This window comes from Talpa occidentalis, unplaced genomic scaffold (genome assembly GCF_014898055.3).
Source record: "Talpa occidentalis isolate TD23 unplaced genomic scaffold, MPIMG_talOcc4v2.1 talOcc4.16, whole genome shotgun sequence".
In the NCBI taxonomy this organism is placed as follows: Eukaryota; Metazoa; Chordata; class Mammalia; order Eulipotyphla; family Talpidae; genus Talpa; species Talpa occidentalis.
In genome coordinates this window covers 21,217,363-21,237,565 of record NW_023601653.1, presented here as the reverse complement: position 1 = coordinate 21,237,565, position 20,203 = coordinate 21,217,363, and the positions used below count along the sequence as shown (strand labels likewise).

General features: G+C 34.8%; 1 protein-coding gene across 5 annotated transcripts in view; it reads right to left on the bottom strand.

The window, feature by feature from the left end:
• The window catches only part of ATP2B1 (ATPase plasma membrane Ca2+ transporting 1), a 121,322-nt gene that overhangs the window by 9,844 nt on the left and 91,275 nt on the right, over positions 1-20,203 (bottom strand). For 4 of the 5 annotated variants that reach the window (XM_054696143.1, XM_054696144.1, XM_054696145.1 and 1 more), the window contains exons 13-20: positions 16,674-16,853; positions 15,985-16,072; positions 15,505-15,611; positions 12,355-12,546; positions 11,867-12,080; positions 10,934-11,145; positions 5,352-5,459; positions 3,219-3,401 (exon numbers count right to left, since the gene is read on the bottom strand). In XM_054696143.1, coding sequence (XP_054552118.1) covers positions 3,219-3,401; positions 5,352-5,459; positions 10,934-11,145; positions 11,867-12,080; positions 12,355-12,546; positions 15,505-15,611; positions 15,985-16,072; positions 16,674-16,853 — 1,284 coding nt within the window. Of the gene's footprint in view, positions 1-2,722; positions 2,837-3,218; positions 3,402-5,351; positions 5,460-10,933; positions 11,146-11,866; positions 12,081-12,354; positions 12,547-15,504; positions 15,612-15,984; positions 16,073-16,673; positions 16,854-20,203 lie in introns of all 5 variants that reach the window. The other variant, XM_054696147.1, reaches the window with a different exon arrangement.

Below are 20,203 nucleotides of genomic sequence, written 5' to 3'. Positions count from 1 at the left end.
TCCCAAGGACACAGAATAGAGAATAAACATCTTCAAAACTTGATAAAGCAACAAATCTTCCCTTGCCATTCCTGAAGTATATCTCTATTCCTGTGGACACATGGGTCCAGGTTTCAGATATAGTTGTGCATCAGAAAAGATGCTGGGGCAGGTGTGGATGAGTATGTCTTAAAACAGAGTTTGGATTAATGAGATATTTACTATAAAGCCTGGGATACAACTATATGGATAAATACATATAGTATAAGTAAAAATAGTATATATTAAATATGGTATATCTAAGTCATGTGAATACCCCAACAAATAAAGCCAATTATTTAAAATTTTGCTTAGGTAAATAAAGAATATATTTTATCACCCATGAGATAAAATTGTCTAAACATTTAACAAGAAGGAATCATGAGGAAACAGACAAATCTAGAATATATGTGTGACAGTTTATAAGTGGCATGGATTCTTTACAAAAGTCAACATGATCAGAAATAAAGGTAGAGAAACTGGATCCAGTTGCAAAAGAGTAGAGACATAACATACAATACAGAGACCCTTTTCTGGATGTTGGATTAAACATTATAAAAGACATTTTGGGAACAACTGCACAAATCTGAATATGGACTGTGTATTACAGAAAATATTACCAAACTGTAACTTCTTGACATAATATGATTGTTTAGGAGATCTTATTTTTAGGAGGTACATGTTGAAGGATTTAGAGATGAAATATGATAAGCTACTTAACTTTCAAATGGCTCAGAAAAAATGTTTGTATATATAGATAAAGTATAAAATGCGGTAAACCCAAGCGAGGATATTCACTTATTAAACTGTCTATAGGTTTGAGATTTTTCAAATTTAAAATGTTGAGAGGGAGGGAATCTTTCAGGATAGACTCTTAATTTGGCTCCTTCTTGCTGCATTATAAACAGACCTTTACCTTCCTCCACTCCATACACATCAACTGCTTGTATTTTATTACTCTTTTAGGACCAAACCGTATCATAGAGGCCTGTTTTCCTTTCCAGAGGAAAGGAAAATTCTCTTTATTCTAGAGTATTAAGGGTCAGCTCGGGAGTCATTTCTGTCAGGCAACTGCCGCCAATTCCAGGGTGGGTTAAGGACCCTGTTATAATATTCTGTCTTTCGTTATGCCCATGTAAAAATTCCCACCTGTTTGTTCCCCTTACCATACTCAAGGTCTGGAAATTCTGCCAGTCTTGATAGAGAAGACCTCCCACAAATGTTTACAGTGCACGACTGAAGAAACACTAATATTTAATGAGGACGACGGGCTGAATACTAAGTAGTCTTTGAGAGTCAGGAATAGTGTGAAATTCACAGACAAAGAGGAGGGATATAAATGACATTTAATGTCCCAGGAATATGGCTAGGTAATTCACATCTGCTATCTCATTCAGGCAGATACTAGGATACTTTTTAAAAGGAAGATCCTATCTGTCCACATATATAATTTTAACACTAATATTAGTTGGTTCATCTTACAATACTTTCCGCTCCTTGCTGTATTATCATTTTGACTCTGCTAAGTAAAGTCAGTTTTCATATCTATAAAATGGGGATAGTTTTATCTGCCTATTTTAAAAATTTTGCTAAAAATAAAAAAATGAAAATTAACAAATAGACATCCAATAAGCATTCCTTAAAACAGCATTGTTTTTCTCCTTTTCTCACTTCACTTTCTTCAGCTTCCAAGGTTCCTCTGCTCCTTTACTGGTTGAAGAGCAAATGGAAGGAGAGGTCTTTGGCCAAATAGCAAGATTAAATCTTCTCAGATTTCAGAGGTAGGGGTTAGCAGGGAGGTGAACTGGCAGGTTTGTATCTTTAGTGACTCTAATATACTGAGTATCCACAGTGAAGAGCAGACCTGAATTCATAGTAAGGATGACAGGTTGTAAGGCTATTAGGAAGTTTGCTATTTATTAAAACCCTGAAAGAAGGCAGTTAAGTGAAAATTTTAACAAGCAACATTCAAAAATTAATCAATAATATACTTTCCCCACTGAGAACTTAAAATAGAACATTTCTCATCTAGGATATGATTTTGTTAAATTGATTATACAAATAAAACAAAGAAACACCAATACATACCCATAGCTCTTTTAAGTTTATACAGGGACCCCTATTCATAAAAGAAAGAGATCCGAGCTAGGCCAAGGAGGCAAACAACTAGCTTTACACTGAGAACTTTCCCTCAGGGTACTAACTTACTTTACAAACTGAACAAGAGAAAGTCAAAATGCTAAATTCATTTATAGCTTTTAAAACACAATTATTTTGGTTCTGTTAGATCAGTTTCAAATCACATGCTTGTGGGAATCACATGCAGTATGAACATGTTCAAAGGCATATACTCAAAAATTTATAGTAGTTTCACAAATTCTAAACTCTAGTTTTACTCCCCATGATTGACTATCATAGATAGCATAGAGAGAAGTTCGCAGATTTCATATCTAATCTTTGATTGTAATTATTTCACCTGTCATCTAACCCTCTAAGAAATAAAACAACAACAACGACAACACTTTGAGGTCTCAATCCACTTTACGAAAAGAAAGCTTTATGAAAAGCCTGAACAATGAATTTAAACATTAAGGAGAAAATGAGAAACGTTAGGTGTGTGAAGTAGGAAATGTTAATTTCATGCACTTAGGAACACACACTCACACCCCACAGTAGTAGAAGCAGTAGAAGAGGAAAACACTACATGTGTAGGGGTAGAAATATTTGTTACATCATGATGCTGGCTGGCGATGGAGGGTTGCCGCCTTAGAGCCCCCTGAATGGAACTTCCACTCTGGAAAGCATTCACTACATCCATCTGCAAGGAATCAGAGATTGTGACAGCTTGCTCAGCAAGAGAGAGAGAGAACAAGAGAAAGGACCATTCCATCTATCAACATATAAAAAGTAAAGAAAAAGGCACTTTTTACAGAGCAGATAAATAGGCAAGAGTAGCAATTTGAGATGAAGTGGGGAAAAGCTAGGAAAAAAGTTGCTTAGGGGCATATAGACACAGTCTTTCATGATGAGTTAAAACTTTCATTCATTCCAGGCACCAGTACTATTTCTCAAAAGATAAGTTTTATGGTTTGGGAAGGTTAGAAAGAAAGTCAAGGAGCATGGTTTAACCTCCTCCCCAGGTGCAAAAGCCCTCAGCTCCCATTCCCACCATCTTTCCTACCTCTCTACCAGGCTCATACCTGTGTTTGGATTCTGTTCAGACCTCTAAACCACAAGATCTGGCCACGCCGCAATTCCCTTTCAGCGTGATCAATCTCTTCCACATCCTCTGCTAACTCCTCCTCAGGTATTTCCTCCTTTTGTGTTCCATGACCAGCTTCTTTTAGGAATTTTAAACGACTAGTTGGAATTGTTGATATAAGCTACAATATAGGGGAAAGAACTTAGAAATAAATCATAATACAACTAAACTGACCAACTTTAACACAAAAGGTATGAAAAATAACAAGTGTGTCCAACTCTCTTTACCAATGAAGAATGATCCTGTCCATCAGCCTTTCTTTCTCAGAAGAAAAAATATTCTTCTCTTAGCTATACAAAAGATTTAAGCTTGAAGGGTAAAAAAAGATTTCCTGAATGGAAATAACCTGATTATATTTTTCATATTTTAATATGAACATACAAAATAGTAAATTACACAGCCATGCTTGGATGGAGATATTTATATATATATATGCACATAAACATCTATTTACTTAAATTCATATAAATTTTATTTATAATAAGTAAAACCAAAAATGGCAGGTGATCTGACTGGATATAAAAAACTTTATATTTCATTACTGTTCTAGGAGTTAGATGAGGGGGAAAAGTATCAAAAACTAAAAAAATCTTTTAAGGTTAAAGTGAAAATTGCCTATTAAAGGTATTTATTATAAAATGAAACTATTAAAAGATAGAACAACACTGATTGATAATGATACCAAATAAGAACAGGTGCCCGAGAAAACATACAGGGCACAGAGAATGCCAAAAATAGTATTAATTTGTAAATATTGGTAGCCATTTCCTAAGGAAGTGGGGCTCCTTGGGGGGTGCAAGCACACAGTAGGATACAGAACTTTTTGGAGAACTCCTAGACCACCTATCTTGTTCAGAGTATTTTGTTTTTTTTTTTTTTTAAAAAAAAAAAAAAAACAAAATAGGCTCAGAGACACGAGATGTGACTTATTCATGGAGTGACTAAGACCCTAGCTCTACCATGGCACACGTCAATTGATGACGTGCACCAAAGACAGTAACTGATGTCTGTTGAGTAAGTGTGCTGCACTGTTTCCTCTTCCTGAAATCAGCCAGAATTTTTGGGGGAGGTTGTGGGGTTCAGTTTTGCCTATGAGGGAACATTATGAAATTAGAAAGATAATCAAAAAAGAAAGCTGGCCAAGCGTGGATCCTACTTAAAAGAAGACCTCAATTAAAGAGGTCTTTGAATTGAGTAAGAGGAGAAACCTCAGTACCTAAACACACAATTAAGAAAAATGGGAGATAAAAGGCACATAAAGATTGATTCAAGTTCAAGTGAAACCTGCATGTTTGGTTTGACTGACTTGCAGAAAATAAATTAGCTCACACAAGTTATACATTGTACATGTTAACCTTCATTTAGGAAAATGTTAGAACAAATTTTTATCAGTTAATCTTGCAGTAATGGTAATGAACTTAAAATGAACAATGCACACACCATTACCACTTATCTTTTAAAAAATGGTGACATCCATTTGCAAGTCAGTTGCCTATAATAAAGATGAAGGATATTTCTATACACACAGTATATGTATTCTATACATACACTGTCAAAACCATTCAATCCAAATAATCAAAAATGTCATCTTGTGGTCCCTTTTTCCAGATACCATACTTTTAATGAAAATGTTCTCTAAGAGAGCTGAAACAAAAAATTTTTCCTATGCTAGATTGTGGGTTAGATTAAAAAGCAATGATGAAAAGTCTAGACATAATTATTTTTATATTTTTGTAAAGCACTCTGAAAACATAAAAATAGGTCTTACGGCAACACATACAGATAATAACATTTGAATCAGTTAAAAATGCATCATCTTAACAACTGCTATAAAATTGGGGAAAAAAACAAGTAAAAATGTAAGAAATTAAGACAGTGGTTTATTGCATAGGCATAAATATAATAAACAAGGAACATTATAAAACATAAACAATATATGTCCTGATTGACTTTTCTTGACCCAGAATGGTGACTATTCAGATTGACGTAACAGAGCTGATTAAAGAAAACACACATCAGAAATTTAAAAATAATCAATATACATTTGAACAAAGAACATTGAGATTTTTACCTGGCCCCAGAGTAAGGTCCCCATTCCTAGGAATATTGACCATAGCCACTGCTCTACTGAAAGTTCTGAACAACTGAAAGGCTTTCCACCAAACTGCACAATTATTATCTGGAGGAATAATTAAGAGTAAATTTATTGAAATCTTTAAAAATTTACCATTTATATACTTTCAACAATTACCCAAATCTGTCTCTTCAAAAACTCAAGTTGAACAACCACTATTTTGATGTGTGTTATATTCATTTGAAGCTGAAAATAAGACACATTAAATGAAGTAAAATCTCTCTGCCCCCAATTTTAAATGCATTTCATGTTTACATTATGCTTCCAACATCCCCAATTCTCAGGATCAAGAAGATATTATACACTGTTTCCAATATAACCCTGAGTAACTATGTCTCCCTGCATTGTGTATTTTTTAAAAAAATAATTTAATGTTCTTTTGTAGGAAAGGTATATATGCTATGGGAAAATGGACATATTATTTAATCTTTTTTTGCCCTACAGAGCTGTTCATTCCTAGTTAATATTCAGATGTTAAGACAAATATGAATGGACTGAGAGAGAAGAAATGAAACTTGCAAAGTTCTATGAAATACTGCATTAAGTCAGGAGCTCTCAGAACTTTGTTCTTCCCTGTTAAGTAGAGTCCAATGATCTGCATAAATAAAATTCCTAATACAATGCGTATGTTTCCCTTCTTATTTTAAAGGAGAAACAATGCTTAATAGGATTGGTTGACTGAGTTTCATAATAAAGAATATACCTACCATTTAGAGTTTGAAAAAATAAAACTAATTAGTTGTTTACTTCTAAGAATAAGAAACTAAGCTTCTATATTCTTTAACATATACCTTAGAACAACATGATACTACAGAGCTGTGTTTGTGAGTTGAAGCATTTCCTAAACATGCGCTGAGCGAATGTAGAATTAGATGTCTTCTAAATGTATAAGGAGCTGGATTAAACAAAGTTCCACAGGTTTCCAGTAACTGTGGTTACAATATTTCTCAAAGGCTTTGAGTTGTTGATTTAAAAAAGAGAGTAAAGTGGCAGGATACAAAATCAACACGCAAAAGTCAGTAGCCTTCCTATATACAAACAATAAATCTGAAGAAGAAGAAATCAAAAAAACCATCCCTTTTATTATTGAAACAAAAAAAATCAAATATTTGGGAATAAATCTAACAAAAGAGGTAAAGGACCTATACAAAGAAAACTATAAAACACTGTTAAAAGAAATAGAAGAAGACACAAAGAAATGGAAAGACATCCCCTGCTCATGGATTGGGAGAATAAACATTATTAAAATGGCCATCCTTCCAAAAGCAATATACAGATTCAATGCTATTCCAATCAAAATTTCAATGTCATTCTTCAAAGAAATAGAACAATTATTGATGAAATTCATATGGAATCACAAAAAACCCCGAATAGCCAAAGCTCTCCTGAAAAAAAAAGAAGGGAATGGAGGCATCACACTCCCAGACTTCAAACTCTACTACAAAGCCATAATCATCAAAACTGCATGGTATTGGAACAAGAACAGACATACAGACCAATGGAATCGAATAGAAAATCCAGAAATAAACCCACAGATTTATGGTCAACTAATCTTTGACAAAGGAGCAAAGACTATGCATTGGAGCAAAGAAAGTTTGTTCAATAAATGGTGCTGGGAAAACTGGGTCGCTACATGCAAAAGAATGAAGCTTGACCACTACCTCACACCATATACAAAAATCAACTCAAAATGGATTAAAGAACTAGACATAAGACCTGAAACCATAAAATACATAGAAGGAAATATAGGCGAAACACTACGTGATTTGCATATCAAAGACATCTTTGCAGACGCATCACCCAAAGCAGTGATAGTGAAGGCAAAGATAAACAGCTGGGACTACATCAAATTAAAGAGCTTCTGCACAGCAAAAGAGACAATAACAAAAACAAAGAGAAACCCCACCAACTGGGAGAAAATTTTTGCACCCAACACTAATGATAAAGGACTGATCACAAAAATCTGCAAAGAGCTGATGAGACTCAACAACAACAAAGAAAAGAATCCAGTCAAAAAATGGACAGAGGAACTAAAAAGAAACTTCTCTGAAGAGGAAATGCGAATGGCCAACAGGCATATGAAAAAATGTTCAACATCACTTGCAATCAGGGAAATGCAAATCAAAACTACCATGAGATACCATCTTACACCAGTGAGAATGGCACATATTAAAAAAACTAGCAACAACAAATGTTGGCGAGGTTGTGGAGAAAAAGGAACTCTTCTGCACTGTTGGTGGGAGTGCAAACTGGTCCAACCACTATGGAGAGCTGTGTGGAGATTTCTGGACCTACTAAACATAGAGCTTCCACAGGATCCAGCAATTCCACTCCTAGGTATTTACCCAAAGAACACAGAAACATCAATTCCAAAGAACACCTGCACCCCTATGTTTATAGCAGCACTGTTTACAATAGCTAAGCTTTGGAAACAGCCCAAATCCCCAAAAATAGATGACTGGATCAAGAAGATGTGGTACATATATACCATGGAATATTACTCAGCATTCAAAAAAGATAAACACATGCAATTTGCAGCAACATGGATGACGCTGGAAGGGATCATGCTCAGTGAAATAAGCCAAAAAGAAAAAGAAAAATACCGGATGGTCTCACTCATAGCAGGGATCTAGAAAACTTAAATAAGGGACCAGGAAAATGAATAACTATAAGAAAGTGAAAATCAAAATCAACAAAAACTATGAACCAGAGACACTTTTTGGGGGTGGGGGGCGGGAGGGGAGGGATTGGGATCAGAATGGGGGGATTGCAATTGTATGGGGAATATAAAAATAAAATTTATTAATTTAAAAAAAAATAAATAAATAAAAAAGAGAGTAAAGAAATAGCTGACATTTTGCTTCAAGGCACTGAGCTTAGCGCTTCACATGTATTGTCTCAATGCTTGAGTAATTCTATGATGTGACCCAGAAATATTCTTCTTATTTTATACACAAAGAAATTTAGCTTATCAAGTTCACACAATGACAAGAGCAGTCTTGCTATGTCCCCAAGACTGATTTTTAAGTTCATACTCGTAAATACTATTATATTGCTTTTAAAGAATCTCAAAGAGGTAAGCAGAGCAGCAATATTTCATAAACTTAGCCCTCTTATCTGCATATGTAAGCAACTCAAAGGACTAGTGTTTCATGTAACATATTTTGAAAACAATGATTCTGTGTTGTCTCAAAGTAGAAAAGAAACTAAAAGTTTTTATGAACAGTTAGCACGGATTACTATGTACTCCGTGATCTGTCAAGGGAAAAAACAAGGTTGAGAATGAGAATTAGCTAGTAAATAAGACACAGAAATAAAATTTAATACAATTTATAAAGCTAGTCCCTTCAAGGTACTGCAGACCTAAAATTAAGATATTTGCTAGACTGTTTTAGATACAAATGAAATAGGTGTAAATCAATGGTCACTTTTTCCTACCCAACTGATTCTCTACAAAAGAGCTATTCTGAGTGCTAATGCATGACAAAAGGACAAGGAAGATGCACAGGAACGCAAATCAATGCATTGTTTGCACAATAGTGCTGCTACTATTAATACTACTCCACTATAAATAAAGATGAAAATTAAAAAAAGCACAGCTCTCCAGCAATAGTACAAAAACCCTTGGCTAACATACATAGTATGATTAATGAAGCTGATTTATATTCTGGCACATACTCCTTATCTCACTGTAGATTTATAATAGTCATGTGTGGGTCCAGAGACCACACTCTGAGTAGCACTGCTTAATTTATAAGGCACTGAAGAACCACACCTCACATTAACACTGTTTTGGGTGTACAATATTTGCTGGGAAATGAATTAACAGATTTCCTGATGGAGAGGCAGTTCAATTTCTATAATGGCCATATATTAAAAAAGATTAAAAAAAAAAACCCTAATTTTACAGCAAGTAAAAGCTATAGTTTTAGCACATGAACAATGAGTTTTTAAAATATTTGCAGACATTACATGGTAAATAAGCAATGTTTCCCCTAAAATTTATAGAAATTAAAAGCTAAAGCAAAAAAGTATTATAGAAATAATTAACTCCAGGATTTTGGTATTTATAACACACAAAGTATATGCTGAAAAACTTGTTTAAAATTTTTAGGTCTTCATTTTGAAATAATACCATTACTAATTCCAATATTTAGTTTTTAAATTTTATTAAGTTTACTGACTTCCTGGTGTAATCACGTATCATTCACTTACCTGTTTTGATTATAGATTTTACTATTAACAATCATTTACATAGAAGGTACCACTGAATCCATAATAAATAATATAGGTGTAATATATATTATATAAAATCACCATATGCAAAATGATCCTTAGTTTTGTTCTTAAAATGATCTCTAAAAACAGGAAAAATTTAAGTCCTTCCTATTTAATCTCAATTCCACTCCTGATACTCATTTCTCCACTCCCTTTTCTGCCTTGTTTTGACAATATTACAAAATGAAAACTTGGTAAGGTGCAACCATTTAGAATCACTTACATTTCAAAAAAATTTTTTTATTCTTTTTTTTATAAGATTTATTTATTTATTTATACAAGAACTGGGGTACAGGCCAGATGCACGGGAGGGTGAGCGGATTCACCAGAGACACAGTGGGGAACAGAACAGGCAGACTGATGAAATACACCGCTGAGGGGAGCAGCGGGCAAGACAGGAGAGATTTGCTGTGCCATGTGGGACCCTTGCCGGCAGGCCTGGATCGAACCAGTGCTGCAGAGGCTGCTGATAGCTTCACAGCACTGAGCTCAACCATCTGAGCCACCAGGGGAGGTCTTCACTTGCATTTTAAAATATTCATTCAAAAATCTGATTGTTTAGGGCCACCATGGTGGCGCAAGGGGTTAAGACACAACCTATGGAGCTATCTGCAGCCACTGCAGCTCGAGTTCAATCCCTGGCCAGGGAGCAACCCACATGGTGCAGCAGATCTCCCCTGTCTTGCCTGCTGCTCCCCTCGGCAGTGTATATCAGTCAATCCACCTGTTCTGTTTCCCACTCTGTCTCTGGTGAATCCTCTCACCCCCACACCTCTGGCCTGCACTCCAGTTCTTGTATGCCTCAATAATATTAAAAAAAAAAAGTAAAAATCTGATTGATTAACAAACTCAATGGCAGAAATACAACTGTTATTAGTTTCTAGACGTAATCACTCTAGCCAGACTATAACATGATGAACTGTAAGATTTATTTTTAATAACATCAAAATTATAACAATTTAATGATGATACAGAATGAACAATCAGAATCAAAGTAATGTGAGTGTCATGACACAGAAACAGTAGTGTGATTAAAGTAGTATTAGCTTGAAGTGCTCTTCTCTCTGAAGGATTTCAAAGTCAGGTGTATTTTACTTGTCATTATATTTTTAGATGTCATCGGGGCACTACAAGGAAGCCAAATACATGTAGCTTTCAAGTAACTTCTGGATCAAGTCCCCTATTCACCTAACACTATTGACAAAATAATCAAATTGAAACTATCTTTTCCAATTACCCACCTGTACCACAAAAGTGCCTAAAACAATTGTGCAGAAGATGGCATTATTAAAGATTCCTTCAAACACATTTCTTTCACCATGAATTTTCCGGGCATTTATTTCGTTGAAAAGTTGCATCAGCACAAAGGTATTGAAAACAATAGTGTAATGTTCCGAAGGAGGAGCATGCAAAGGAGCATTTCTTCCACTATCAATATCAAAAAACTTTTCTCCTGCAAGAATAAAAAATTACTGTTTTGTATGATAATTATCATTTCAAGGAACTATACAACAAGAAAACCTAGTTGATCCTTTATTTGATAACAAGTGACAGCACTTGTTGGAAGAGATCTGGGATTACCTAGAACTGTCTTGTTTAACAGATAAGCAAACTGAAGTTCCCAAAACTATAGTGAACATTTTCAGAATCATCCTATCTACATTAGTAGCAGACCCAGCGTAAGAAATCAGGACTCTTGGGCCTCCCTGTTGGTGCAAGGGTTAAGACGCAACCTATGAAGCTATCCGCAGCCACTGCAGCACAAGTTCTATTCCTGGCCAATCAGGGAGCAATCCACTGGGCACAGCAGACCTCTCCTGACTCTCCCTGCTGCTCCCCTCAGCAGTGTACTTCGGTCAATCTGCCTTTTCTGTTCCCCACTGTCTCTGGTGAATCCTCTTACCCCCCCACACCTCTGACCTGTACCCCAGCTCTTGTATGCATAAATAAATAAATCTTAAAAAAAATCAGGACTCTTTAAATTTCTTCCCACTATTTATCATATGGCCTCCCCAAATTTACTACGCATTCACTAACAAATGAAGAAAGTACGGATAAATGGGGAATCAGGAATAGAACTTATGTTGTTGAAAAACTTATAATATTAAAACATCTGGGATAATATGAGCTTGGAACAGAATCAACAGAAGCCATATGAGGCACTGAAATCTTACCAGCAAACAAGAGTGTAAAGACTACTACAAGTTGATAGAACGCATGACCCAAAATATTCTTCATCATTGTGCGTGAGATGAGAGGCTTATTTCTACCATAAGGTTTCCGAAGCAAGAGGGACTCGGTGGGTGGTTCAGTCGCCAAAGCCAGAGAAGCGAGTGTGTCCATTATGAGGTTTACCCACAGCATCTGCACAGCTTTAAGTGGTGAATCCTAGAAAAGATAGGTTTCCTAATAGACATTCATATCTATTTAGGGATATAGCAATTCTTAGGAAGTCTTAAGTATTCAAAAACTTGAGTTACACAGGATTAATTTTTATATTAGTTAACCTATTTGAATACTTGAATATTTAAGTACTTTAAAAAGCATTTCAGCTTATTTAAATATTTAAGTACCTATTTAAATATTTAAGTATTGTTAAAAGGCAGATTATACACATTTACTTTAAAATACACAAATTTTAATAACCAAACAGTCAACCTACTTGAGTAATACAGGCACCCGTGAAAGCAACAATCACTGCTACTACATTAACAGTAAGCTGGAACTGAAGGAATTTTGAGATGCTGTCATAGACATTTCGTCCCCACATAACTGCTTTAACAATGCTTGTAAAGTTGTCATCTGTGAGAATAATATCAGATGCTTCCTTAGCTACATCAGTTCCAGCGATGCCCTATTAAAAAAAATTCTGTGAATTAGACTAAATGTGTCAAGTACAACTTTTAAGTATTAAAAGGCTAATATTCAATTAAAAAGCAAAAAAAATTACCATTATACTTAATTATTGACTTAAATTTAATGTAAAAGTTAATAGTTATTCTAAGATGGTATTTCTCCAAAGATATTCTATCTTAGCAGAAATCAAATGTAAAGAATGAGACACTGAAGACAGGTGAAACTGTGTTAAAAAACAGAGGACTGGACAAAGGCATGAGCCAAGTTCCTTTGAAAATTAACACAAAAAGATAGGTTAAAAAACAAAACCTCTCAAAGACAAAGCTAGTGGGTAAGGAGATAAGCAAGAAAACCTTAAAGGCTGGAAAGCTGAAACCAGCACACCCTGTTTTATTGTGCTTTGCTTCACAGGCATATAATTTTTTTTTTTTTTTAATAAATTGAAGGTTTGTGGCAACCTTGCATTGAGTAAGTCTATGGCACCAGTTTTCCAGCAGTGTGTACTCACTACATGTTCCTGTGTCACCCCTGCCATATTTCAAGTATTCACTGTTACTCTGTTATGGTGGTATGTGACCAGTGATCTTTGATGCCACTGATGTTACCCTCCATGCACATTTCTGTATTAGGTTTAGTGCTTCACTGGCTGCTGCTCTGCTTTGACTATTCAATTCCTTGTTCCCTGAACCTCCAGGAGGCAGCAACTACTCACCTCTAATGTTTCTAGACCATAATACTATACTAAACAGTTTCTTAATGTGTGGAGATTAAACAAATCTATCTCTTATCAATCCGTAGTTTAAAAGACAACATTTTAATTACCTTAAGAAGATTTTACTACCATAGATATATTTGGTTAGAGAAATACACCGGCATTCACTCGCTGATGACAGAAATATCTGTACATGTGGTTAAATGAATTTTGGTAAGAATAACATAATAAAAATAACATAATCCTATTTTAAATGTACCATGGAGGCTTGCTATCTAAAGGAATTCTAAGGGGAGTGACTAAGCAGGGGAAAATGCCAGATGTCTTTCCAAACTAATAATATAGTCAACATTAGAGTTCTTTTGTAAATCTTATTATTGTAAATTATATTTCAATGTTGAATTTGCTAAATATGTAGTGTGTGTATAGACACACACACGGAGAGAATATTATAGTGTTCTAAAATACTACTTCTTGAAAAATAAGTATAGAACAGAAGAATCAATAACAATTTCTTATGGCTAAACAATTCTGTCATTCAGTTTCAAAATATGAAATTGAAGAAATGAATAAATACATAATCAAAGTAAATTGTAGCTTAACCAAGATACTTTCGAGTCCAAACCACTAAGGCGGTGGTTATTTTTTCACTATTTTTAAAAATAAACATATTTTTTGATGTGCTCCCTTAAAAAAGTGGCACGATGAGTCTAAAACCTTCAGGACTTAAAAATCAAACAAAAGAGCCACTGTACACTGTTTTTGGTTGTTAACTATATTTATTTATATTTAGTTACAGCCCTTAGTTTGTGTCTTACATTTAGTTTTGAGAAGAAACTTGGCATTAACATTCCTGGTCAGCTATACAGAGGAAAGCAGCAAGAAGAATCCTACTAAATGCTTGAAGAAGAGCAGTGAGTGATCTTGCGTTGCTCAACTACAAGAGACTGTTGCTTACAGCAGAAAGAGTAGTGCTGCTTATTGATTCCTTAACTCTTCAGCTATTCTCCTCAGCTCTTCAGAAGTTCCTTACAACTGTTAACCTAGTTAAGTTTGGAATGGTGTATGGTGGGCATCACTGGGCTCACAGCAACTGCTTGAGAAAATGCTGCCCAAATAATTTCCTTTCCCCGCCTCTCTCACTCCAGTGGAAATGTTGACAGCATGACTATGGTCCTTCTATTTCAGCAGCAAATTATCAGAGGGACAAATTACATAAATAAACATTAGCACACATCAATATTCTTTGACCTGGAACCTATGGGGCTAGACTGTGTTTCAGAATTCAAAGTCTCTCTTATGTGAGAAAGGTAATAACATATATACCTTCAATCACAAATTTTCCTCAAAGAGAAAACTACTAAAAACACATTAGTAGTCCACACTGGCTATCAATATTCATATTCACATTACGTTGGACAAGTAACATTCTCACATCAGATCAAAGTAGGTTTTATAGTCAAATGAGCCTGCTGTGAATCTAGGAAAGAAATTTCGGCTTTCAGAGATTTTTGGATTTGAGATTTATGATTAAGAACCTTTAATTTCCAAAAAGTGAAATGTAATTAAATTAAAACCAAGTACAGTAATTTTCTAGGGCAATGACGATACATTCATCTCAACACTGAAAAACTGGAAGAAACTGGTTCAGACACAACAAAACAACCATTACTAACCATTTCTATAGAATATGTATTTTATGATATCCACTTTACAGTAAACATTTCATCAGTAATATGGCTACAACATAAGAAAATAATAATGAAATGCTGACATTTTCTAGCACTTTGAAGAATCAAATCTGAGGACTTGTGGGGGAGGAGTACTTTACTTTCAATCACAAAAAGATTACATCTATTATATATTCAGTTACTCTTAGGAGACATTTTCAGTTTAGTGCAAGAGTCTCAATTATACTTTTAATTTAAATGCACATATCTGTTCTAAGCCTGTCTCCTATAAGAGGACTGTTGCATGGTTCAGATGAGATGACATATACATATTTTATAGAGCTTAGGTAAATGTATGGTCTTATTGCAACTGTTTCAAAACAAGTCATTTTCCAGGCATATTGTATAAACCAATTATATTTATGAACCAATTTAGGATTATATATTAATCCTCAAACTAATCTTGAGGGACAGTGTTTAAAATTAATAGCAATTTTATAAAAACCAACCAACCAACCAATGTAAAAACTAGTCAGTAAACAACATCTGAATATTTGAATAGGTAAATTCGTACCATAGCAAATCCAACATCAGCTTTCTTTAGTGCTGGGCCATCATTTGTACCATCACCAGTTACGGCTACAACCTGGCGTTGTTCTGAGACAGTGCTGTCAATTATACCTGAAATAAAAGTAAATATTTGTGCTGTAAAAACGTTTCCTTTGATTAATAGGGTGATTCTGCAGAACATCCTGACTAGTCAGTTTTATAGACGCAAGGTTAAAATTAAATAATTAAACAAACGGAGAGAAATGGAAATTGCTGAGATGTTGGTCATGGACCAGCTCCAGAAACTAAGGTTATATCAGGAGCAATATCCTGTCTTAATGACTGAACATAAACATAAGTCACCAAAGGTATCGAAAGGAAATGTATTTAAATTTTTATTGGAAAAGAAAATATCCAATCTAATATTCAATATCTAATACTATTTTAGAAAGCAGAATACATTTTTGTATTAAGAAACTTTAAAATAACAGTAAAATCTACTCACCTTTAACCAGTGTATGTTTGTCAGTAGGAGATGATCTTGCAAGAACTCGTAGCTTTGGCCAAATCTTGTCTATCCGCTCTTGCTCAATCTATGAATTTTTGTCAAAGTTAAAATGTGCCCAAACCTAGTTTCACAATTGAAATTAGCTATCTAGCATATATATCAGTGGTTCTCAAAGTGGGGTAACAGATAACAACTCCTGAGAACTTTTTAGAAATGCAAATTCTTGAACAAAGCCTCAGGCCTGTCTTATCAAATCTTCGAGGTGGGGCTGGGACTCAGTATCTTAAGAAGTTCTCCAGGTTTCTGATGCATATTCAAGTTTGAAAACCATTGCTATATGTAAGATTTAAATGTTTAAAAAATTCCCTACCATCTATAAATATGGAAACTTTTTAATTTAGCATAAAAAGTTCAAATACGCTCCACACTAATCTTTCCAAATTCAACTTCCTTACACATTCTGTATTTCTGAAATTAGCTCAAACTGAAAAGAAGTACTGACTTTCTATAGATGAAAATTTCTTTTACCACTTGACTTCTTAGAATGCTAAGTTCTGTTTCTTGGGGGGGGGGACTGTATATAAGCACATATGATGCCTAACACACAGTACATACTCTATGGATTTATTGAATGAAATACTAAAAGAATATATTTTTTCAGCATAAAAATCAAAAAGACCTCTTACCTCTCCTTTTTCATTTCGAATTCTTCTGTTGAAATCTTTACCTTCTAGGCACAGGAAATCTTCCCCAGGATGTAATATACCACACTTGGTAGCAATGGCACGAGCAGTATTAATATTATCACCAGTGACCATTCGCACAGTAATTCCAGCCCTCTGACATTTCTTTATTGCATCTGGTACCTGGTGTGCATGGAAAAAAATATTAAGAAAGAAAATTAGTATTTCCAGAGGGGAAAAATATTCCATTGAACAAATGTGTATGACCTCATAGTTCCACAAATAAAGATAACTTTAATTTCATCTCAAGATACACACTATTTCTTTGAATTAGTCCCAATGATCTCCTTTCCTCTTCCAGTGCCACAGACCTAGTTCAGGCTTCATTTTCAGCTACCATCCTACTTGTTTGCATTATTTACACCAATGGCTTGTCAAAGTGCTTTTTTCCCACCCTGGCAACCATCAGGCAATTCTTTTCTGGTTGGCTATCTACCCTTCTGGTTTTACTGCCCAGTAAAATATTGGCATTGTTTAGGATTATTGGCATTGTTTAGCCATTATTAGGCTCACTTCTCCCCTACTGCTTATCTTGTAAAGGTCATCTGGCTTACTCTCTTACCACCATCTGTGTGCTACTAGCTTGTAAATCATCATCTTTCCTCATCTCAATGTGGGAAGTGGATTCATAGTTCCACCAGAAGAGTGGACATCAGAATTTGGTTGTCCAGAAGTGAGACTATGTTTTCTAGACCTATTTAACAGAAACCTAAAGATCATCTGATCTTCTGTTTCCCCTTTCCTTATACTTTATGAGTAATGAGTCCTGTGGACTGCACCTCAAATCTTCCCTGTACTTGGTCCCCACTGCTTGCTGCCTGAGCACATGCCCATGACCTCTCTATATATACATACATAGCTTAATTGGAAACCCTGTCTTTGTTTATTCCTCCTTTAAAAGACCTCATATACTTGATGAGAGTTTCTTCCCTAATACATCAACGTACTTCTTTAAAATACAGGATACCTCAACTGTAATACTGTAAGTCACAAAAGTTCTTGGTATTACAGGGTACTACAATTCAGCCTCAGAATAGTTTTCTAGACTTATCTAAATTTTTTCTCTACCATATACAAATTGACAGATGAATAATCTATATATTATTTTTGTACCTCTCCTTCTGAAGTTCTCTTTGCAAAGAAAATCCTTTCCAATTCTTCTCTAACAGAAAATTCATATTGATCCTACTACAGCAGAGGCTGCAAATGCCTACAGACACACAGAGCTGTTATGTAACAAATAGGAAAACATGCTGAAAGTGACAAATCTAAGATAAATGGCTAATTAAACAGTCAGCTAGCTACGCAGCACTAGTCAATTTATACCATGGTGGAATGAATGCCCAATGTTGACAATATCAAGAGAGAACCGAAATCCAGGTCTCTATGTACTCTCTCAATACTTTAGTGTTTTACACATTACACAGTCCAAAGATAACTTGACTGAAGGCTAAATTTGGCCAGCAGGCTGCCTGTTTTTGACATCTATTGTAAATACAGTTTAAATATAATATCGCTGGGAGTTTTCTTGGCCTATTTACACAGAAATCTGCCTTTATACAAATCTTTGCTGTAGCAAATTACACTGTATTATGTTATAGTTATTTGTTTACCTGCGTTTTCGCAAAGTCAATGAGCTTCTTGAAGTTAGAACCCATTATCTCCTCAACAATGCTTAGTACAATGCTTTTCATTCACTTAACAAATACACGCTGGGCATATAACTGGAGGTAGGTTATTTATTGAACTACTAAATTAAGTATCTCTGGGAAAATGTTACCTTTAGGTATTTTCCAAATGGTGCAGGTTCCTGACAGGGTACTCAAGGTACTACTGGGGCTGTGTGTCTCAGAACATGTACATTTTAGTTACTAGCAACATAAATAAGTGTATCTATAAACTTTAAGATTTGCACTATAAAAATATTTCTCTTCACCTAGTAAATTCTGATTCTAATCATTGGAGGGGAATAGCACATGCATTTATTCAAACTATTACTTACTGAATGCCTAATGGTAGTGACAAAGGTGAATGAAAGGACAGAGTCTGCTTGATTACTTAAAAAAAAAATCAGTACTTGCTAAGTTTACTCGCAGGTATTGAATTATTTTTGGTGCAACTGTAAATGGGATTGTGTTCTTGATTTTTTTCCTCTTCTAGTTCATTGCTTGCATATAGGAAGGCAACTGATTTTTGGGTATTGGGTTTGTAACCTTCACTTTGCTGAACTGATTTATTGTTACAATTAGTTCTTTAGTAGAGTCTTCAGTGTTTGCTATATTACTATGTTGTCTGCAAATAATGACAGCTTTACTTCTTTCCCTATTTAATTTATTTTGAAAACATCCATCTATTGTATTTGAGATAAACTAATCCAAATTTGTCCACCTCACTGATTGGGTGATATATCCTGAGATCATTTAGAATAGGGGAACAATGAACAAGAGGGAGAAACTGGGTTAGAACTATGTGGCAAATATATATTCTTATCTGTAGGTAAGGAACTGAAGAGAAGCCAAGTAGCTTTATCTTGATCAAGTTCCTAAGCATACGCAATAAAACGATCTAATATAGCTTCTAAATAAATATATTATTATATCTAATTAATCGAGTCCCTAAATCAGAACTGTAGTCACTTAGAAATAATGGAAAAATTAAGTGCCACTTATGTTTAAAAAAAGATTAAGCTATCTACCCTCAATGCCAAGACCAAAATAGCAGTATTTTTTACAAAGGATGAAAGCTATATAGACATTTGGATTTATTACTATATATACTTAAGATTTAAGCCATAAGTCAATATATAAAACTTGGCTTTTTCCTTTGACGTTATCCATTGGATGCTTCATAAGCATTTGAAACTTCAAATAGGCCTCTTCTTTGACTCTCCTATTACAACAGTTGTACCATCTCACCTACCCAGTTAAGCAAGTTAGAGAATGATTCACTCTCCTCTGTAAGACATCCAGCTGCAGAGAAAACCCAGTCCTAAGTTGTCTTCTCTCAGGAGATGACTTTTGGTCTCATTATGTGAATCCTCCAGTGTAGACCACTTTCAGGCAACTAGTTCCAAATGCCTCTTTGACATGTACTTGAGTGTTTCCAGATACCTCAACAGTGTCAATATGCTATACAAAATACACTATATATTTGTAACGTTAAAATATACAATCATGTACCTCCCAACCTGCATTTCTCTAGCTATTACCCACTGAATTTTAGAATAAAAATTTTGAATTTTTTATTGTAATTAAAATTCAGAGCCTGTACTGCCTAGTAAGGCTATAAAAATGGTGTCACCTTCCCTTTCCTGTTCAAATGAAACCACACTGGCCTCCTTTCCATCTCTGAAACTGAATATTTTCTCACCTTTAGGGTCCTGTGCTTTTTGATTCACTTGCCTGGATTAGTCTTTTTCCTGCTATTTACATGGGTGGTTCATTTTTGTCATCTGACCTCATCTCAAATATCAT